Below are 24,591 nucleotides of genomic sequence, written 5' to 3'. Positions count from 1 at the left end.
CGCATTGTTAATGTATTGTTTGAAATAACTTTGCATTAATAAAACAACTATTGCAGATGATGGTCAAAGAAAAGGAGAATTTAGAAGCAATTGCGGGCTGTTCCTTTTTCGTACATCTGTTTATTTCAGTAGAGACAGAGAAAAGGTTAGTTTCAAAGAAAATATTTACACTGGTATCTATTATTATAATCCTTCCTTATGGAACAGTTACGGTAATGCAATCTGTTATTATGTTTTGGCAATTTTTATTTTCCTTGCACGTAGTTCCTTACCTAACAGTTTTTAACAATTATAATCATCTTGTGTTCAACGAATACATTCTCTACCTGTTTGTGTACTTAATGAACATATATTTATAGCTACATATTCATCATGAATTACATCGATGGGAAAAATCTCAATTATTATCTAAATCAACAAGGTGCTATGACCGAAAGTAACATCAGACTGTGTTTGGCTCAGCTTTGTGCAGCTGTCTTCTATTTGCATGAAAATAATGGTAAGTTACTAACACTGTCGAAAGAAATATATGAATGGAAGTAAGGAATATCGTTATTGATTTTCCTCAGAGCTTCCTTGGTTGATATTTGAGTAGCAGAATCTTAAGAAATAAATTCTGAATGTAAAAGAAAAATATTTTCAATTTCAATGTATATGTTAAAAGATTAAATATTTTACACGCAATTATGTCTGTCATTGAATTAGACAGATTTTGCTGAAATTCGTAAATGGAAATATTGCAAATTTCTTTTCTTCCCCCGCCCCCAATCAGACCATTTGCTTCTTAACGTATTTTAAGTAGCATATTTTTATATATATATATATATAAATATAAACTTCATATTGGCGTTCATCCACTTCTCCTCAAGAAGACATTAGAACAGTTGAAACTCGTAACCGCAACTTTTCCGATATCGTAAAATATTTAAAGTACTGTTTCTCCATAAACAAAGAAATGCATATTTCTTTTTTAATTACATTTTTTATTTAATTTAATCACTTTTTAATTAATTACACTTAATGTTGCCATATTAAGTGTAATTAATTAATCCTTGTAGGCATTTCATTTAATTATATTTTAGTTATCTTCTTTGTATCTATATTGGAGGGGTGGAGAAAATGTAATTGTTTTAAGAGAACACGTGTACTAGAGCTATTTATAGATGTTTATACGGCTTATACATGTAGAAAACTATAGAATTTTATTTTAAAAAAAAACTCCGATATATTTCACCCAATATATAGATATAGAACATTGATATAGTCAGGGAGAAATTCCATTAACTACATTCGCAACATGCATCATAAGAAACTGTCTTTCTAGCTTGTGTCTCGTTCGAAGCTGAGTCTGCAGGTTTACATGATTAGAGCTCAAAGAAACAATTCTAAACGTTGCGAATAATAATAATAATAATAATAATAATAATAATAATAATAATAATAATAATATGAACAATTAATAGTAATCGCTTCCCACACGTAGAAATTGGCATGCAGTAAGAGCAGTCAAGGTTCAGACAATTTCGTAGGGTTTCACATGTTTCAAGGAAAATACGATCAGATTTGAAGCTGCTGGTATGAAGAATCTTTTTCTGGTTGCAAAGAACTCTGTGCCTATTGTTAATATTATCAGAAGTAAGGCCGGACATGTTGAATTGAAAAAATATATATCGTCTTAATGTTACTGCATTCTAATCAAAGCAAAACGGCCAGTCTATACAAAAGAGCAGAGATGACCTGAGCAGGACACTTGATAGACACTTGGTAAAGAGAGAGAGAGAGAGAGACAGAGAGAGAGAGAGAGAGAGAGAGAGAGAGAGAGAGAGAAGAGAGAGAGAGAGAGAGAGAGAGAGAGAGAGAGAGAGAGAGGTGATAATGTATCCTTTGTAGATGGTAAGAAGAAAGACAGTTTCCGCGTTGGTTTGAAGGAAGTGTGTAGATGGAATTTGCTAAGAATCCATGCTATTTGTTCAGAGATTCTTTTAAGGTGGGATATTGGAATTCTTTCAGATGCATCAAAAAAGGAGAAACACCCAAATATGGAATAATGCAAACATTATTTTACTGCATAAAAAATAAAGTAAATTAAAATGAGAAAACTATAGACCTATTAGTTTGTTATCCCACATTTATAAGCTTTTCACTAGAATTATAACTAATAGATTAGAAACAAGACTTGATTCAATACAACCCCCGAACAAGCTGGTTTCAAAAAGAACTTCAGTACAATGGATCATATTCAATCAATAAGCCTGCTTATTGAAAACGCAATGAATACAACCTTCTGTTCACATGGCCTTCATAGATTTTTTTACAAATTTTGATTGCATAAAAACGCAATCAATAATAGAAGCTCTTAGAAATTATGGCATTGAAAAACAATTCATTAATATAATACAATATATTTAAGGAAACGCTACATCAAATATCATTCTTAATGAAATAAGTGAAAATTTTCTCAGAAATCAAGGAATAAGGCAAGGAGACACCATTTCTCTTCGCATTAACGCTGTTATATATATGAAATTTAAAATGGTCCGATGACAATCCAGAACAAATGCCTAAGAATGACATTTAATACCTCTTGGTTCATCAGAAACCTCCAGTTACACCAAGAAGCCAACCTTCCAGATATCAAGACCTACATGATAGGCATTGTATAGAAATTCTTCGCAATCACACATAATCACCAAATCAGCGAGTTCGACAGGCAACAGACTACAAACCCTGAGATCGTTTCAAACATAAAAAACCGAAATCCTCCATCGCAAGAGAAAGCTGATACAACACAAAATGCTCACAAAGAGCGGGTAAATTACCCACAATAATCCCCTCATACACAAGCTAAAATCAGATGAAGGGATAAAGAGTCAAGGACTCTGTCCAGTTCCCAAAGAAGTTCCAAATCCAATGCAGGAGTCAGTATTAATGGAATTAAATTAAATAACTAAGATTTTCTGATGATATTCTTATTATTGCAAACAATAGGAAAGATTTAAAAGATATGATAGAAGATCAAACAACTAAATCACTAGAAATTGGAATTAGACATTAATTCTAAGAAAACCAAAATAATGACAAAACGAAAAGAATGCGATGAGAGACAACATTATTAAGGTAAACCTGGCCAGTCAAAAAGGAAATAATAGATTAAAAAAAAAAAAAAAAAAAACAGAGAACAGAAAGATGTCTGCTAAACATAAGACTCAGAGATAAAATCAGAAATGAAGAAATAATAACTAGAATTTTAAATATTTTTTAAGAGCTAAAAATTTTTACATATTGGAGAAAACATACTTCGAAAGAAATGGAGACGGACGGGACACATCGCAAGACTCAAGGACAATAGATGGACAAAAGTTTTACTGGAGTGGCAGGACATAAGAAGGTAAAAGATCAACTGGAAGACCTGAAATAAGATGGTCAGATGATTTAAGAAAAACAATTGGAACTCTGGCACCAACAAGCTCAGGATAGAAACAGTTGGAGTGAATTGGGAGAAACTTATAGCCAGAAGTGCGTATAAAAAGGTTTAAAAGAAAGAAAGAAGTTTCGTTGTATTCATTAGATTGATTTTAATTTTATTCAGTTCTTCTAACAAAAGGGAATCGGAAGAGCTCTATGTATACAAGATTCTTGATAATACCTGTCTTCTATGATGAATGATGGTGTGAGAAAGAATGAATCTATTTGCCAGTAAAGGTTGGTTTTTGATAAACTGAAAATTCAGCATGACCTATAGAATTTCTGATTGTTAAGGTATCCAAAAAGGGTAGACGCTTCTAGGATTCTCGTTCCATAGTGAACTTCATACAGGAGTTCAACGAGTTTTTCCAGGAACTGAAGTAATTTTGACTGCGAATTGGACCAGACCACAAAAAATAGGCTTACAATGCCTTTCTTCTGGGAAACTCAATATTTTCTTACGTCTCATATTAATATGAGACGGAAGTGTGCCTAGTGGGAATACATTATCCTCAGGAAAATTTTAAAAAGTTGCAGAGATTCCTATTTAATTTTACAGAATAAAAATAAACTTATTTTATTTTATATCATTTTTTAATATTGTTCTTTGAGCAGGTATCATCCATCGCAATATTACTCTGGAGAACATCTTAGTTGTAAATGACACCAGCTGCATAAAACTAATAGGATTTAGCGAAAGCACCGTAAGTATCAGTTCATTAATACGCAGTTTGAAAAAAATTTAAGGTGTATATATTTAATTTAAATATATTTAAATTTTTTAAAGAACTTTTAATAATATATTAAAATATTAAATTATATTTAAACTTTACAGTTGGTTTTATTTAAGATTTAATATTTTTTTTCATATGTCAAAAGTTTTTAAAATTTCTTTCTTTGATATTATGTTTACAGCTTAGAACTAAGTTACATTTGGCTTTCAGGTATCACTAAGTAACTCGATAAAGTTCGTTAAAATGTAGAAAAACATGCTCTGAGCGGGATATTTTCAAATGACTTTAATTATTCTCTTGTTAATTTATAAGAGATAGATATTTAATATTGTAATCATGGTATCAATATAATAGAATTATATCGATTTTATTTTTTTTTATCTTTTAAGAACGGTTATTAACCACCACCAGGTGGTTATTAATGATTTCATGATTAATGATGGAACATGATTTCTTGTCAAGTATAAGTTTATTATAATTTTTATTACATACATTTCTTAAAGAGATTAAAACTGTATTAAATTAAATGTACACTGCTTTTTTCCGGATTTGTAGAATGAAGGGAGTTCTCATCGGTTTGCAGGCACAAGGGGTTACATAGCTCCCGAAATCCTACGAGGTGAAGAATATGGTGAGTATCATTACCTTCTTACGAAAAGTTTTGTTTATTATTAATATTTTAATGTATTTATATTTATATTATCGTAATCTTTTCATATTGAACTTCCTGGTGAGATCTGCATAATTACGTTTGATATAAATGCTAACAATTTTCAACTTTTACACACGCTTCAGTTTTGGGGAAAACAAAGCACCTATGAATATTAAACCTTATTATTATTATTATTATTATTATTATTATTATTATTATTATTATTATTATTATTATTATTATTATTATTTTCTTGCATTAGTGAATTGTTTCCCTACTTATAATACATCTGGAAAAGAGATGCTAGCGAATCTGGCAAAGAAAATTAAACCTAGTGCATGAAAAAAAAAAAAAAACTTGACAGATTTGAATACGAAATTCGTATAATATTAAACAAGCTGAAACAAATAAATAAATGGCTACTTTGCATACTAATTTATAATTTTTTTCATTTGAATTTTTTTTATAATTGTGAATTTTTTTTTATTATTAAAATACAATGGATAGTTGTGTGATGGTTGGGCTAATATGTTAACTTTTTAAGGCAATTTATTAAATATATATATATATATTGATATATATCGATATTTTAAAATTATTATTGACGTGTAATTTATAGTTTATATTAAAATAAAAAATGTTCACCTTTCTTGAAGGTGTTATGTAACTATAACTTTTAATAATGATAAGATTAATAACTTTTTATTGTAAACTAAGCTATTTGTTTACTTATTATGATATATATTGATGAAACATGATTTCTTGTCAAGTATAAGTTTATTATAATTTTTATTACATACATTTCTTAAAGAGATTAAAAATAATGACAAAAATTATTTTGATAAACCGTTTTTTTTTTTTTTTTGAAATATCGTCGTTAAAATTAAGTAAATAATCAATTAGCAATATTTGTTTTGCTCCATAGATAAAGCAGTTGACTGGTGGTCAGTAGGTGTGATTGCATATCGCCTTTTTATGGGAAAATCTTACTTGATTCCAGAAATAGTGGATGACAAAATGAGTAAAATTAATACAAAGAAAACAGGCCTTTTTAAAGGTGAGTCATTAGTAACTCCTTTAGTTTATACTGTATTCTGTTTATGTTTCATTGTTATTATTACTTAGTAATAAACACGTCTATTAGATAAAATTAAGATATCAAAACCGATTTCTTTATAATATTTGCATATGAATCTAAAAAAAAAAAAAACCTATAGATGTGATTTCAAGTCAGTGGGAAAAGATTATTTATATATAAAAAGATGAAGGCAGGTAAAATAAGTCCATCTGCATTAATAGGAAAATTTGAAGACAGCACTCTCCACCAGAGACCTAGAACTCCTTTGATGTTTCACGTAATAATAATAATAATAATAATAATAATAATAATAATAATAATAATAATGTGCAGTGAAGGGCTCAACAACAATCCGTGCAGCCCTCTCTCCAAGAGAAGCACATCTCTTGAACATCGATGCCAAATCACACCAAATGCCTTGGAAATGTGAAATAGAACAGCACAAGTTTCTCCAAATTTCCATGGCATATGTCCAGAGGAGGTGGATGTAATCAAGAGGATTTGCCGTAGATCTTAACTGCTAAAATCCATACTGGTGGTCACTTATTAGTTGACAGCTCTCCGGGCATTGAAGATGTTGAGCGTGGATGATCTTCTTTATTTCTTTAGACCGCATTGAAGTGAAAGCAATTAGTTGATAGTTTGATGGTAGATACTTGTTTCCTTTTGGGGGGGGGGGGGATCGGCTGCACATGGCTTGCTTCCATACTAAGGGGGAATGAATGCAAACTGAATGTAATATAATGAAGAAATGATAAAGAATAAGTTTCGGTTCAGAAGCACATTTGCTGGGATACCGTCAGGACCAGAAGCCTTTTTTTCTATACAGGTTGTTCGAGATTCTTCTGCTGACTTTTGCGGAAGGCATGCGATACCATTTAACAAGTAAAATTGGAGATAATTTACCTCGGTCATCGATGGTGTAATTGGATGATAAGGATCAGGAGGCCATCTTATTTATCTTTCAATGGTGCAATACTGCCATCTGGATGAGAAAGAGAGAGAGCAGCAGGAACACAGATAATCAGAAATTGCAACCAACACCTTTTGATCAGAAGGTGAGACTGCATTGGCACAAGCAGCGGGTTTTCCACATTTAGCCTTTTCAAAGTTAGACTTAGCATTGTTAAACGATTATTTTGTGATGTTGGAGTTTTTGTCGGCCATTTAAAACCATATGTCCCCTTTTATTTTATTTTGTTATTTTTATACCACCCTGGAACACCTATTGGGAATCCCATGTCTTGGAATTTAGAAGATAGTGTGGAATGAAGACAGATAATTCTAACATCGATAATTTCTGTCACATGGTCACAGTAAGTACTAGAACCTGGAGAATGAAAACAATGGTCTAACCATGGAAAGGAGAAGTAAAACTTTAGGATTTCTTCCCACTTGGCGTTGTTATAGTGTAAAGGATACGAGTTTGTAAATGGCTGAGGAGGTTCAAAAGGTTTGCTATGAGGTTAAAAAGGTCTGGATGTCAAAGAGGAGAGATCGCATTAAAATATGCCCAGGAAGGAGAACTGTTTAAGAAAAAATCGAAAGTGTTGCGCGAGAAATAGAGAGAATTATTGGTTAAAGTCATTGATTTCAGGAAATAGCTCAGCATCTCTTTCAGCTTGTTAGGTGAATTGAAAATAGCGAGTCATTTGGAGATGTGAACATTAAAGTCACGAAGAAGCTGATTTCACCCTTAAGATAGTTGGATCAGGAAATCAAGCTTCAGGAATTAGAAGCCAAAGAGGTCAGAATAATTTACAGAAATAGGTGAGCATTAAAGATGAATGGTAGATAATGGGACAAAAAATCTTAATACACAAGTCAAAAATAGGATATTTAAGATTAGGCGCATTCTCTGGAAAGAAACATCACATTGCACAAGTACCACCCTGGTGGAAGAAGGAAGCAACGAGGATATATAGCTTGGACAGTTAACAATGGCTGTTACTGTTAGTAATTTCGATTTGGTCTAAAACAGGAGATTGGGTTGGAATGTCTACAGGCGACGGTTGCACATAATTTAAACTGATGTTTACGCTACGAATGTGGACGAGTTTTTGTAAGATTTTTTTCAGTGTTTTTAAAATTTGAGGGATATTTGAGGAAGTTTTTTTTTTACGTTTAATTGCACCGGCACTATATCTACTTGAGTTTAAATCATTATGGTGTTTAATTAAGAGGTGAAAAGAAAATGATCAAGTAAAATATGTAATGTGAGGAGATAAACTCAGACATATTGGCCAATCAATGAGTCCTATTTCTATGGTATAGCGTGGCCGTGGCCTTCACAGTGTCTCCCACATACCATTACAAAGTTTCCCACCAGGAACGATCTAGGTGCAGATGGCAGCGAAATGATGCGCCAACTAATTGTTAGCCAGCCTGCGGAACTTGACTACTATACACTAAATTTGGTTCTGATTCCCACATTATGTTTACTATGCCCTTGAAGACTGTCCCTCGCACTCCATGTTAGAAGGTGGGAGTTGGGGAAAGAAGCCGGAACCACACATAATTCTTCCACTTTAGGCTACCAGCAAAGAAGATATTAGTGTTTCAAGGTGGCCTTCATCAAATTTATGCTATTCTTATATATTATGAATTATCCGTTCTATTAAGAAAATCCAGTCAATCTGCTAATCTACCAAATTTCTGTTATAGCTTTATATATAGCAACACTACAAAATGGAAAGGTTATCATTCCCGACATTCTACGTAAACGAGAAAGACAATTTTTAAAGGACTTGCTACAGTTGGTAAGTAAAGAACTTTATTTATAAACACAAATTTACTTATAATATCTTGATATTTTGAGTACCCAATTTTTCTTTAATTTTAATAAACTAAAACCACTTGTTATTATTACTTTTTTTTAAAATATTAATGCAAGGCCTGAATGGTTTTAACCTATTTACTGTGACAATATTTTTCAACCTAGACGTCAGAAAATATATGTGTCTACATTTTAAAAGGTTGTGGAAGTGGTTTAAAAAATGATTTATGTTTGTTGTATGGTTCCCGGAAATTAAGTAAAAATAAATAAAATTAGAAAAAAAAAGTTAAAAAATAATAATGACAAATAGAAAAAATTACTGGTCCACTCATCCACACTACAAATGTCTTATAGATATTTCGTGGGTGGGAGTAACATATTTTTTTTTTAAAAAAAAGCTTGATTTTAAAACTATCGATTTAGAAAATTGGTCTCAAAAATATTAATCAAAATTAAATATTTTATATATAACATATAAAAATATATAATGATATTCTATATTTTAAGAAAATATTTTCAGTAATTTATACTTTTAATGATATAGTAAAATTTTCAAAATACACATTTTAATTTTAGTGATATGACTATTCCTTAATAAATTTTAAAACACATAACAGTTATACGATTCTGGAGAGGACTGAGTGGAAAAATGGCGGCTCGCGTGTTAGTGTTTTGTGTCGTGTGTTATTGATGGTGAATTGTGTATTTGACTGATAAGTTTTCAGAGATTTATGCTTATATTCATTAGTAATATCAGTTATTTGCTTGCCGCAATAAACAGGCATTTTACATTTTATTTCCCATACAAGGTAAGTCAACTGACTTCGCAAAGGCGATACGCTAGGCCTACTGCCATTAGTGTCGTTGTTGTATTTTAACATCTTGTTGCTAGTTGACGCGCCTATGCTTGATATTGCTGGTAGTCCTTTGCGGCTGCGGGATATTTTACAAAAACTTCTGCTGGCAGGTCTTTAGACCTGCGGGATATTTTATTAACGCACATACGCAACTAAATCGATATGAGCGTGCCTGACCTGGACGTATTTGCTGATCTGCTCGAAAGAGAGCCAGCTCTTGAACTCATTGATAAACTACAAAAGAAGTTCAAGTTGACATGGCCTACTAGCATGATTGACCCCGACACTATTATTGAGTCACTCGATAAAAAGCTAGCACTCAGTTTTATTAAAAAGCTCCTCAAAAAGTTTGAACGGGATTGGCCCGGCTACTTAAATTTGTATTCCTCACCTGAAGTTGAAGTTGAGGAAAATGAAGACTCCCCACAAGTGGAGGAAAAACTCAATCTAGTTGTCTCTACCTCTAATCCTTCTGATCAAGAAGAAACTCACGCACGTAAGAAGAGAAAAATTCTTGCTGCTGAATCAACAAATGTTGTTGGTATGGAAGAGGATGTTCCCATTTCAGATCCCTCTGTTTCCCACAATGAAAAGGTGCCACCGATTATCCTAAGGGAAAAGCAGAGATGGACAACACTCAGAACCATCATGGCAAATTCACAAATTCATTACACGTCTGCTAAAAATGCAGACGAGGGAATACGAATTCAGCCCACCACGGTGGCTGACTATAGAAACCTTACAAAGGAACTGGATACTAGAGGAACCCAATATCACACATTTTCACTTGCCTCTGAAAAAAATCTGAAAGTAGTCTTACGAGGAGTCTCTGAGGATATTGACACAGATGAAATAGTTACTGACCTTAACCTACAGGAACTACCCCCCATAAAGGTCACTAGAATGTTTAGATCAAATAAGACACCTATGCCTTTAGTCTTAGTAGAAATTCATAACATCTACAAAGACATTTATAATTTAAAATCAATCTGTGGACTCAAAATCACCACAGAACCATTGAGAAAGAAATCATCTTCTGGGCAGTGCCACCGGTGCCAAAAATTTGGCCATGCCCAGAAGCTATGCAAAGCTCAGTTCAGATGCGTAAAATGTGGCGAGAATCACCCCACAAACACCTGCGCCAAGCCAAAAACCACCCCGGCTAAGTGCGCTAATTGTGGGGGTCCCCACCCTGCTAATTATAGAGGGTGTATGCATCATCCCAAAAACAGATGGAATGATCCCAGTCATCAATCTACCTCGTCATCTAATGCGAGAGTTCCTGAAGCTCAGGCTACTCAGTTCTCCAAGAGTGAGAACATGACAACTGGTGCTCGCCCATCATTAACTGAGCCCCTTAAGAAAACGAATCTTCAACATCAAGTAAGAACATATGCTGATGTGGCCCGCTCCAAACAGATAGTACAAACTCAGAACCGGAATACTCCACACTCAAATCTATCAGCTGTTATCACCTCTTCTCTTGCAAACATGCTCCAGGATTTCAGCAACTCAAATCCATCCTTAAGTGTCACAAAAAGATTCCTACAGCAAACCCAATCCATATTATCTGCACTCTCTGATGCATAGGAAAAAAATCGTCCCAAACTCTCTTAGGATTATCGGTTGGAATGCCAACGGTATAAAAAACAAACTATTAGAAATCCAGGAATTTAATAATAGATACAACCCAGATATACTGCTAATTAATGAAACTCACCTGAGGCCTGCTGACACCCTGAAAATCAGAGGGTATCAGATTTACAGAAACGACAGGCTTGGGTATAGAGGTGGAGGTACAGCCACTCTTATCAAAAGCTATATCAATCATCACTCAATAACCAACCCTACTACCACCAACCTCGAAATCACAGGAATCAATGTTCTCACAAACTCAATTGGGAACCTCAAAATTTTTTCTGCTTACAACCCTCCATTAAAGACATTATTGACCTCAGATCTGGATGCCATCCTTGGAGTAAAAGGACCGATCATCATCGCTGGAGACCTCAATGCAAAGCATCCTGCTTGGAACAGTAAATCCACTAACAAAAATGGTCGTATCCTTTCTAGCTACACAGGATTAAACCATGCTGTTGTGGCTGGACCTACCGAACCAACTCATCTCAGTACATCTGGCACTGCTGACATCTTGGATATAGCCATCCTGCAAGACATTAAACTACAGTACAGCCTTACATCACTAAACGAGCTGTCGTCGGATCACAACCCAATTCTACTGCAATTGGGAGAACAAGAATGCCTGTCTCCTCCTCATTCAGGCATATCGTGGGAGAGATTGTCTAAAGCACTTCGGGATCAAATAGGACCCGTCCCACACATATGCACACCAGAAGATGTGGATTCTGCAGTGACTAGCCTCACCCAACAGATTAAGTCCGCTATAATGGTTGCAACCTTCCAGAAACCTGTTCCCAAGCCTGATCGTTTGCCTGAGGACATTATGGACCTGATCAGAGAGAAGAACAGAGCTAGGAAGAGATTTCGTAACACTCGCGCTCCTCAGGATAAGACAGTGCTTAATAGATTGAATGGAGCAGTAAGAGATGCACTTAAAACGCATAGAAACGAAGTTTGGGATAAAAAGTTAGCCTCTATCTCACCTATTGATCACTCTATCTGGGACCTACTGAGAAACATCAAAAACAAAAACAGATCCCTCCCCCCTATAATCTCAAACCAGGGCCTAATCCACACAGATGCAGATAAGGCAGAAGCCATACTTAAAAATCTTGAGGATCAGTGCAAACCATCTTATAACAACATTGATTTCAATCATCTGTATAAAATCCACAGACAGGTTAGACATGCACTAAACCTCCCGGATACCAGTGCTGATCATATTGCACCCGCATCACCTGTTGAATTATATGATATTATTAAAAAACTTAAGAACAATAAAGCTCCTGGACCAGACAGCATCTCAAACAGGGTGATCAAGCTGCTGCCTCGAAAAGCTATAGTGCATCTGACCAGTATAATAAATGCAATCTTAAGACTTCACTATTTTCCTTCCACCTGGAAACTGGCTGATGTGATTCCTATACATAAGCCAGGCAAAGACCCACACTTACCGCAGAATTATCGTCCAATCAGTCTCATCTCCAACCTGGGTAAGATTGCAGAGAAGGTCATCCTCTCACGACTCCAAACCTCAATAAATGACCTAAACATCCTCCCTAAAGAACAGTTTGGTTTTCGGCAACACCATAGTACTACCCAGCAAATCCATAGAATTGTGGAATATATCATCACCAGCTACAACTGGCGCCAGTACACAGGAGCTGTTTTCCTAGACCTATCTAAAGCATTTGATAAAATCTGGCATTTTGGACTCCTGCACAAACTTATCTCAGCCGGCATCTCACTAAAAATGGTTCATCTAATCCGTTCATATCTTCAGAATAGAACAATGCAAGTTAAAATTAACGGTTCTATATCGTCCCAGCGCCATATCTTTGCTGGAGTGCCACAGGGATCTCTACTGGCTCCATTGCTGTTTTCTGTATACATGTCAGACATCCCTCACAATCCGATGACTTCCATTTTAGCGCTGTATGCGGACGATACGGCAATACTAACCAGATCCCTCAGACCCCACTTCGTTACTAGAAAGCTTCAAGAAAACATTCTAAAGCTGGAGGGTTGGTTCTCTAGGTGGAGATTGGAAGTCAACCCCCTGAAAAGCTCAGCGGTTCTTTTCTCAAAAAGGCCAATGTCTCCTGCAGGAGATGTGTTACTATTCAATACTAAAATTCCCTGGCAGACAGAAACAAATTACCTGGGTGTAATTCTCGACAAAAAGCTATCTTTCAACCAACATATCAAGTCTGCATGTGCAAAAGCATCTAAAGCCATAGCTCAGATTTACCCGCTAATTAATAGAAATAGCAAGCTCAGCAACAGAATCAAATTGCAACTTTACCAGATGACGATTCGTCCCATAATCACCTATGCCTCTCCAGCCTGGAGCCACACCTCTAACGCTAACATTATCAAGATTCAGCGTGTGCAGAACAAGTGCTTGAGAATGATTCTGAACGCCCCGTGGTATGTTAGAAACAGCCAGCTCCATAGAGACACAAATATTCCATATATTCTCTCTTATCTACAATCCTTAGCTTCCAAGTTTTTTCTAAAGACGTCCACACACCCCAATGATTTGATTCAACAAGCTGCAGCATATGAGCCAACGGACATATTCAAATATAGAAGACCAAAAACTATATTAGCCTCCTATAACGATGCATAATCTCCATGCCCATTCAGGGCGAGCAAACTGCTCGTAAATTTTACCCTCACTGTAACCACGACAGATAGCGGGGAATATGAAAAGCATCTTGCTTCACCCTTAAAGACATAAATGTCAATTGTCAATTGTCAAATAACAGTTATACTTCATTTACAAGTGCTTTCATTTTCTGAATGAATAGTATTTATTTACACAAACTTCTTTCCAGTGAAAAATTTTTTAATAAAACGATGTTAGGCTTTGAATTTTCTGGATATGGATATATGGATATTTTTAGAGATGCGGGAGCATTATTAACAGTGGGACTATGCCGAAGGTATGGCCAGTGGCCTACAACGAATGAGTACTTGAGTGGGTTAGAATTCTAGGAGTTAGTTTAGTGTTCGATTGTTTTGAATTTACGATCGAATCGAAGCAACTAAGTGTAGAAGGCAAGCTTATTATGTCTGTAATTGAGTATGGGTGTTCATGTCGCTGACTGATTAGTAGATCTAATAATGCCTGTATAAAGGTATATAAAATTCAGTCAGTTGCACGTCTGCAGAACTTTTCATTTCACTGTAGCCTGAGTATACTACAGACAACAATTAAGTGAGAGGTCTTCTTCCTGATTTACGCTCACGCGTAGACCTACACATTTTACCGTGTAGACATTCCGAAAGGAAATCCTACAGAATAAATTGGTTACTCCTTATTCCTGGAGGTATCCTATGTCTGTAGAAGCGTGTGTTCGCGGGGCCGTTTGCCTGTTTGCGGGAGGAAAAACCCTGCTGTCCACACCCAAGACCGGCTAGCTTGGCTATGTCTGATAAAGATCCCAAGCTTCTCGCATCAGCGACAGGAATCGAACGCAGGACACTCCTTTCCCAGGCATATGGCTGCGAAGCGCATAACCACGCGGACAAGTGAGAGGTACTTATTGATATTTTTCTTGAAAAGCCGGATGTTGTAATTGTTGGAGAATATTTCGTGAGGAAGGTGTTCTACAAAACAGAGTCAACAGTTGGCAGCTACTGTTCATGTTCTAACATGCGTAACAAAAAAAAAAAAAAAAAATGATGGTTGCTACTGTACACCCACTAATGCGAGACCCTTCGACACTTCTGCGCATGGCAGAAGAAGGAGAATCCATTCCGTTAATAGAGTAATCAATCCGTCTTGTGGGATGAGTTGTTTGTTATTACATGTCAGAAAATTAACTTTTCTTTTATGAACATTGTAGTTTTTAAAGTGGTAGCTATTTTGCTTATATAACAATTGGAAAATTTTACTTATAAAGCACGTGATTTCGCGTGTTTGTGACCAATTCGTACGTCCTTTATTTCTTCCTCCCCTTCAGCATGAATTGACTATTCTTGACAATCTGCCAGCCCCGGTTCTATGAACTATGGACGTACAATAAATCAATGGAACAACACCCACGGAAGTTTGTAAAACAGATGGTGATCAAAGTGGATCAGCAAGAAAGGAATTATTAAATAAATGATAACAATAAAGAAAACTAAAATTAAAATAACTGTCTACATATAATACACATTTCGTTTAATGCCTACCAGTCCGAATGTTGTATACGTCTTCCACAGTAGTGCCATTATTAGACGTTCCGACCTTGATGGGAGAAACAAGTTTTTCCCCACCGGGAATCGAATCCCCCATTCTTTCGTCGACCCTAATCATACTTTTCCTTTTAAGTAGTCGAGTGTAACGTACAAGCAAAAATTTCCAAATGTTCAGCGATCTAACTTGTGTCAAAAATATTCTTTTGAATTGTTGGGTAAGCAACCAAAAAAGGAGAAATTTTAGCTCGGTATTCACAGAGGAAAATAAATGATAGTAAATAAATAAAATTGAGTAATCAAATAAGTAAAATTCAACTGATCTTTAAACATCTGTCCTCCGCAAAACTTATAAAACTGATGGATAGATGGCAGCAGCACTTTTAAGCTAGTAAGAATGTCGTATATTTATGTGGTTTCCAGCTTAGGTTGTTGTTAATTTTAATTCTAAATATGTCATAGTATTCATGTTTTCGTTCTCCATTTTAAAATTAATCGTTAATTTTACTCCAGATATCCAAAAATTTTTGGGGGGATTTTAGGAGTCAATTTATTAACGTGAATCCAGTTTTTGTCACTTTTAGTTCTGTAAACGCACATAACAGGTATGTGCATCCACCCAGTTTGACGGTAGCTGCGTATCCTGTAGCAAATGCCCAAATTTATAATATCGTGTCCTGTGGTCAGTATTATCAAGTTACGAACAGGTCTAATGAAATAATAATAGAAGAATTTAACAGCTTTGTTATTTACATTTCATTGACATAATTTTATTAAAATCTACGATCATTTTCATTTCGAAGGATCCACAGCATCGCATTAAAGATAAAGAGATTTTGAAGCACAAATTTTTTGGCAGAACAATTCCCTGGAAGCAGGTAAAGTAAAATACGATCTTTATATAAATCAAAAATCAAATATTTTGAGCATTTACACATATTTATAATGAAAAATAACTGATTTTTTTATAGATATTCAATTGCTTTTTATCTGATTTCAGTTGAAAAAAGGAATTGTCCCATCTGGATACGAATTATGTCTTGTCTACGTTCCTTTTCCATTATCGAGTACCTCTCTGGTAAGGACTACTAACATTAATCATGCAGAGGTTTCTGTGGTTAAGAAGTTCAATCGAATTATTCCGCTTTTGTGATCACATGTTTATTAAAAAATACTGTTTTTTAAAACTAAACAAAAAACAGTACTAAAAACAAGTACTGTTCCTGTGGCATCGGCTACGTAGGCCAGACAAGGAGATCGGAAGAAATCCGCATGAGCGAACATCAAAATTACGTACAAAAAAAGAGAGAACATAAGTCTGGCTTGGCATTTCACACAGCTTCTACTGGTCATGATGTACTCTGGGACAGAACAAACATGTCCTACACTGATAAAAACTGAAGAAAATTCAAAGAGGCAGCAAATATGATTACAATTCCTACGCAATGCAACAAAAATCAGAGTTTGATTTTTTGTCAGTGTTTATTAAAAATTTACCCAGTTCAGACCTCGGACAGAGTGAAAGTGAACCATAGAACGCGACATCAAATAGCATTGTTTCCATGGAAATGACTTCTGTTTGGATTTATTGATCAAGTATTTTTTTATAGAACAACTATGTTATACCAACTAGTTTCACCAACTGAGGCTGTTGGCATCTTCAGGGTACATAACTGATGTAAGGCACTTAAAGCTAAAAACTGTTACAGACTGTAAATCAACCGATTCCAATTATATTCGAGAAAACATAACGCGTACAATACATGCATGGCGCGTGTAAGATCTCACTTATTGCCATTTAGGAACGTTCTATAATTGGCACTATAATTCAGTTCTTGTATGTTTAGAGATCTAATGAGGGTCTTCCAGATCTCGAGCAAGATAAATCCTTGGTTCCTGTTAAGATTTTGTACAGAACGGGCAACTGTTGCGGCTTCCTTAATAATTCGGAAGCGGAAATCCTCCTCTATGTAAGGAATGGTACTTTTATCCCACTCTATGATATGGATAGTTCTTGAGAAATGAAAGGATAAACCCGATTTTTCTTCTCTATTGTTGTTAACGTCTTCAATGTGCTCCCTTTGTCTAATCTCAAGGCTTCTTGAAGTCTAGCCGATGTAATTTAAACCACACGAGCAGGGTATGTTGTAAACTCCAGCATATTTGAAGAAAAGATGCCCATCTTTTGGAGATCTTAAGAGTTGTCTAATCGTTTCTATAGGTTTAAAAGTTACTCTTATTCTATGGGGTTTGAGGAGCCTTGCAACCTTATTAGAAACTGTCCCCACGTATGGAATGACGATTGTAGAAATATACTGTGTCGTCTCGTTGTCTTTGTGTGGGGGGGGGGGATCAGAGAAAAGTATCTTGTGGACGAGTCTCAGAGTGTAGCCATTCATTGTGAGGTTGTTAGATATCATTGATAATTCATCTTGTTGATCTGTTGTAATGCGGAAAGCTTGAAATGTGTGCAATGCTAAGTTTCTGAGAAATGTGGTGGGAGGGGCTAAAGTGCAAATAACGTCCTGTATTTGTGGGTTTTTGGTAAACTAAGAGGCTGAGACGACCATTCGTTTGCTTCTTGATTAGGGTGTCCAGAAATGATAATTTGTTATCTTTTTGAAGATCTAGAGTATGGAATTTTTGAAGATCTAGATTTTTGAAGATCTTATTGTATGGTGTAAAGAGTTGATCTTGTTTAGAAAATCAAACAGGTCCTTTTTTTGTGTGGTTCCAAACAATACAAATGTCGTCTACGTATCTCCACCATACTGTGGGTTTAGGGTCTACTTGAGATAAAATTTTACTTTCAAGATCTTCCATAAAAAGATCAGCACAAGATGGTGAGAGAGGGCTAATTGGTATAACTAGTTGGTATAACATTGTTGTTCTAAAAAATACTTGATCAATAAATCCAAATAGAAGTCATTTCCATAGTTTTCGTGGTCAAGAAAATAATTTTAACATAAATAGCATTGTTTCCAGCTAACATGTATTAACGGTTGTATAGATCTATTATTCGGTTTTTTAACGAACTTTTTTGATGGTCATAATACCAACAAATGAACTTGTTTTTTCATAATTTCCTATAGTTTGTGCTTTAAAATGTTAGTTCTCTTTAGCCCTGAATATATTAGTGTGACGACTGACGAAACTTGTCGGGTTTGTTTTTTAGTACTTGTTTAGTTTTAAAAAAAAAACAGTATTTTTTAATAAACATGTGGTCAAAAAACAGGAATAATTCAATTGGACTAACTAACATTGTTTAGGAATTTTAATTATTGAAAAGTTAGCTGACTTGGTAAACATTATGTTCCTCAACAGAAAGAACTGCGCATGTGCAGAGTAGTTCAGAAATGAGGTTTAATAGCTATGGATAAATTGCAAATACTGTATCTTAATTTTTATAATATGTAACATAAAAAAGCGTGCTATGTGACAAAAGAATATGTATAATCTATTATAATATATAATAAAAATATATTATAATATTTAAGTAATACTTATAATATTACTCCTTATAATATTTCTGTAGATGGATAGCGGAAGTTCAGATTCGGATATAGAGAATGAACTTAGCAATGTAAGCTTTATGTATATTGTAGAACACAATAACAATTTATTATGCCTTATCTACGTTTAGAATAAACATAAGAATCAATTATATCTTCCCCATTTGTGTTAAATATTCTGATTTCTGGGGTTGAAAAATACTCAGTTTTTTTTTTCTGTCTTTAATAGTATTTTTTCTTAATTCTTAATATTCGCTGATTTTATTATTCATAAATCAAGGTCTTGTGAAAATAACGGTTATGTTTTGTATCTTTCTTGCAGGCTGGAAATTTCAATGACGTTGGATATTTTGGTTACGAAAGCAAGGTTCGTTAGATCATTAATTTTGATTTTTATGGTTAAGTAAAGAAACTAATCTAATATCAAAATCCACTTCACAAAAACATTGAAAACATCTAAAAAAATCGCTAAAAGGTAAAAATGTTCTTTTTTTTTTTTTTTTTTGGCTAGATGGGAGAAGCAAGACTGCTTTTTATATTCCCGTTATCTGTAGATGAAAATGTATGGATGGGGTGTTACTGAGCTACGGCATTGCCATCTATTACCCTCTGGAACTCTCTAGTGTGAAAACGTGCACGTCTGTGAAATAAATATATGAGTAGATGTGTCATTTTAATGATAAGGAGTAACAACTTATTATTAAAATACACTAGATTTAAAGTTTTGTTTACTTTTTTTATAAATTTAATTAAAGATGCCAAAAATTTATATTCTTGGTTTAATCTTTTATCCAAGTGTAAGCAAACAAACTTTGAGAGTTAATTTGTTTATTGAAGCTAGCGACTCACATTAATTGCCTTGGTATCCCATAATGCAAAGTATACATTCCTTCAGGTGTATATTGCTATGTATCATGAGTAGTATGGGTGGCACTTCTGACCAGATCAAGATCAAGATAAGATAAGGAATCGTGACGTGATTGGTTGATGACGTCATTGTGGGCGTGGCTTGATGGGTGTGTAATGTTTGGAACTTTTCTGTGGGCAAGTGTGTCACTGGCTTCTGTTGTTGTGTTTTGGTTCGCGTATGGGATTATGGGTGATGGTAGAGATAAGGATTCGTGTTGTGATTGGTGGTGCAGTTCTGACCAGATGAAGATCAAGATAAGATAAGGAATGGTGAGGTGGGAGTGTGTTGTTTTCAGATGTAGAAAAGTGACGTCATTTGTTATTTGTAAATAAGTGACGTTGTTGTTTTGAATGGAAAGGATGATATTTGTGGATAAGAAATCGTGTCGTGATTGGTGGGACACTTCTGACCAGATCAAGATCAAGATAAGATAAGGATTCGTGTCGTGGGTGTGTGTTGTTTACAGATGTAGATAAGTGACGTCATTTGTTAGTTGTAAATAAGTGACGTTATTGTTTTGAATGGAAAGGGAAATATTAGTGGATAAGTAATCGTGTTGTCATTGGTGGACACTTCTGACCAGATCAAGATCAAGATAAGATAAGGAATCGTGACGCGAATGTTTGTTGTTATTGAGTTTGGAATGATAATTTAATTTAACTATATTCTATGTCACTCAAATATACAGTTTTTTTTTTCTTCTATAGATGGTTGTACTAATTTTCCAATACATTTTGGGCATTTCTTTCCTGTTAAAGTGTGGGAATTTTTAGAGAAAGTCGTGATGGCTCTCGTGTTTCGAGTTTTTCTGAATAATTAATTATATACTTAAGAAACCTGTCCTTAAACACACACACACACACACACACACACACACACACACACACACACACACACACACACACACACACACACACACATATACATATTAGATATAAAAAATCGCTAATGTATCCATGTTGATACTCTAATATATACCCTATGATTATTCTTATGGAAAAAAAAAAAACTATTCAGTATTAGAATTACGCTTACCAAAAACATACGAGCAGTTGTTATGTTTAAGTTAAATGTGACACACATCTGTCATTGTCGTCTGTGGAAATTCTTAGAGTATGTCGTGATGGCGGGTGTGATTAGATTTTTATGAATAATTAATTATATACTGGTGTCACTCAAACATACGGTTTTTTTTATTTATTTATTTTTTTTTATTTTATATAGATGGTTGTTGGAAATTCCAAAATCATGACGTCACTCACAATGACGTCAGGAAGACACGCCCACTTTCCTTATCTTATCTTGATCTTGATCTGGTCAGAAGTGCCACCCATACTACTATCATGGAAAGGACCACTACCCACATCGAATATACAGAAACCCCACCCAAGTAGTTGTCGTTGATTGTCATCCTATCATTATTATTGATATATCAGTTTATATGACTCTGGATGTCTTTCGAAACATATGTTAACGCATATATTTGATAAAAATGGAATATTGAAAGATTTTTTAAATATTTCTAGATATGAATAAGAACTTCATATAACTCAAAATTATGTCTATTACCGTTATTATTACTATATTTTAATCCGTCACTGAGGATCCAAAATGCCACTCATTACCTATAATTATGAATTTAACTTGCCCTGAATTTTTTAATTAAAAAAATCGTACCCTTTAGGTATAAAGCACTTTGATTTCATCTTATATGGCGCACAATTCTAATATTGCATTAGGTTCATTCATAAAACTTTCTAGCTCTGAAAAAAAAAAAAAAATTGCATAATGTTTTAAATAACAGCTTTACACGTGTAAGAGAAAACTTATTTTTTATTTTCTTTTTAGAATGAAAAAGAACCTACTCGAGGAGTCTCTTATCATCCTCTTTCTTCCAAAGTTAATAATCCTATCAGTTTCATAACTGTAAGTATTGTACACGTCTTCTTCTTCTAAACTTGAGGACTTTGTTTATTTTTTAAAAAAAGTCTTTAAATGAAAAAGTTAAAAGAACAATAGTAAATGTGAAAGTATGTTTAAAAAGACACTTAAATTCATGTAGGGACGAAATAATCGTCATATAAATATTCTACGAATTGTCTGTTCAAATGATAACAGTGCATTATTGATGTTTTAAAATGCATTTAAGAAAATTATTTTTAATTCAAATTTCAAAAAAACATAGCTTTATATAAAGTGATATGAATTGATACGCCGATATATATGAAAAAATTTATATTTTTCTGATATAAAATAGTTAAAGGTGTATAATTTAATTTGAGAATTTTATAAAATTTTTTATATCAATAATAAACTCCCACCATGAATTAGCTAAGAATTTTTTATTTCATTAATATTATATATATTTATACTTTTAGTTTATTTTTATATAGTCAGGAAACCCTGCTTTAAAGATCAAATCTGGAACCTTTTCAACTCACATTAGATCTCCAATAAGGGGCGTTGGTCACAACGCCCCTTTATTGGAGGCCACACCCAGCGATGAAATCCATCTCTTACCTAAGAGATATTCACAAACATCCATGTTCATTGCAGGATTCCAACCTGCAATGAACTGCCTGTTGGTACAATACACAGCCTGTTGGTACAAGAGGGAATAAATTAATTACTCGGTCAACCGGGCCAGAAGTGTGTGTGTGTGGAGCTATTATAAAAATATATTTTTTAATTATATATATATTATATTTATATTATACTTTATAAGTATCTTTTACATACATATGTATATATATATAGCACTTGGAACTTTAGTTTAAAAGGGCTTTGCAAAAAGTGAAAGTTATCGCGTTGTCCTATATCATTTATTTGTTTGTTTATTTATTTATGTCATTCCCCCCCCCCCCCACGCACAAGAAATCCTAAGACATACAGCACAACGGTGCACCCAGACGGGGGGGGGGGGGACGGGCCCTGCCTAAAAACACTAAAAAAATTTCCAAAAATGTTTTCCTAATTAAAATTCATTTTTTTTTATTTATGTTGTGTCGTGTCTTCTATTTCTATACTACTTATGAATTAGAGATCATTGCAGATTCTCAGTCATAGGTCGTATGCGCTGCGTAGTGTGTATTCTCAAATCGTATACTCAATTCTCCCCCCCCCAAAAAAAAAATTAAATCCTGAGTGCGCTATTGTAGGACGGCATATAAGTTTTTCTTCCAAATGTTGAAGTCTTTTACCTGCTGGAGAACACAATTAACAGACAATATACTGATTTACTTGCCTAAGTTTGCTTTGATCATAATTGTTATTTAAGCAAGCTCAATCGGTTTTATACGCAAGCAAAGGTTGGTCGATTGGTAGAGCCTCTGCTACTAATCGCTCACAAAAAAAAGTTAAGCAAATTTAAGCGCGATTAGTAGTTGGAAGGAGAACAATCGTTCTATGCTGTTGCGCACTTTCCCTCGGTGAGTCTTTGGACTCCCTGGAGGTATCACATAATAATAATAATATCACTAGTGGAATTAAATTGTTAGCACGTCAAGAAACACAAATATGAAACATACTGCCATCTATTGACTAAATAGTGAACCAATTCAAGTTCGATCACTTCAGAGAAAGGGAGAGAATTTTTAACTTAATTTAATTTAATTGCTCTTCTGTAAATATAAATATATATATATATATATAATTTAAATTCGTGAATCGTCGTATTTTAATTTTACGCCCATTGTAAATGAAGGACTTAGTTATTCATTTCCTAGAGATGATCGCTTACCTATCTCTATCGTTTGTTATCTCGTGCAAACTTTTGCTGAAATGCTTTCTAAACCATTTTATTAAAACGATTTTCCAATTTTTCTTTCAGATTTAAATAAAGTATTCCGAATCTTATTCAAGTGTTTGAAGATCGGTTCTAGTCTCAATGAGAAATCACCTTCAGGAAAAGAGCTACTAGTTTATTATTCGATAATAATTATTTATATAATTTTTTCAAATCTTTAGGTCTCATGACAGGTGAATCAGTGAAATTTCTTCTGTAATTATACAAAATATTATTCGTTTTATATTGGAGAAAATCCAATTAAATGTATTCAACAAACTCTGATTTAATAAAGCTATTCTTACATTTTGTAAATTGTAATTAGATTTACAATAAAATTATAATAATGCTACACATAGACACTGTTGAAAAATTATTTAATTAAGGCTGATTAAACTACAGATATTTCAATTCACGTATCGTGAACCATTCTCTAGAAATAATAGAAATTTTTTTTTTTAAATTTTACTCTATAATTTATATTGAGATAGAAACTTATTTTGGTAAGATGATACTCTAGCTTGAGGTAGGCAAAAAATTTTTCGTGCGTTAGGTTCGATGTTGTCATTTTTATAACAAATAATGCAATATATTAAGCATTTTTACAAACTTAGTTTTAATCCTTTTTCCCAAGTAAGCAAACAGACAAGTAAGTCAAGTTTGTGCCTGAACTATGTTCAGGTCTGAAGCAACTCGTGGTAAAGGTGGAGTAAGATGTATGATGCTATGAATTAAAGGAAAGGGCCACTACCCAGACCAGTTTCGACCTTTATTGAATGTTGAAGTGCAGGTCAAACTCCAAAAACTCGGCGTTGTTCCCCTCAGTAACAGGCTCACCCTGCCACTGAGAAGAACTCTCAGAACCGGTTGGCTCAACCCCGTGGCAGGCTCACCCCACAACCAAGCAGAGACACTCATTTGCTCATATGTCATCTGAGGGGTAACAGCAACAGCCGTGCCTCAGATAACTTCATGGGCAGCATTGCCATTCATC

The 24,591-nt window shown here is 34.2% G+C and overlaps 1 protein-coding gene across 1 annotated transcript; it reads left to right on the top strand.

Annotated features, from left to right (window-relative positions):
* The first annotated feature begins 413 nt into the window (after window positions 1–413).
* LOC150103363 (uncharacterized) lies at window positions 414–23,740 on the top strand. Its single transcript, XM_090398414.1, has 10 exons — window positions 414–499; window positions 4,081–4,169; window positions 4,755–4,830; window positions 5,777–5,908; window positions 8,594–8,688; window positions 16,195–16,269; window positions 16,392–16,469; window positions 19,226–19,270; window positions 21,662–21,739; window positions 23,643–23,740. The coding sequence occupies exons 1-10, from the start codon at window positions 427–429 to the stop codon at window positions 23,646–23,648; spliced, it is 747 nt and encodes a 248-aa protein (XP_090254540.1). The 5' UTR covers window positions 414–426; the 3' UTR covers window positions 23,649–23,740.
* The last annotated feature ends 851 nt before the right edge of the window (window positions 23,741–24,591 follow it).

Source organism: Typopeltis vanoorti, chromosome 9 (genome assembly GCF_054136105.1).
Source record: "Typopeltis vanoorti isolate ZY-2024b chromosome 9, IOZ_Tvanoo_1.0, whole genome shotgun sequence".
Taxonomy (NCBI): domain Eukaryota; kingdom Metazoa; phylum Arthropoda; class Arachnida; order Uropygi; family Thelyphonidae; genus Typopeltis; species Typopeltis vanoorti.
The sequence above is the reverse complement of the archived record's forward strand: the minus strand, read 5'-3'. Positions and strand labels throughout refer to the sequence as shown.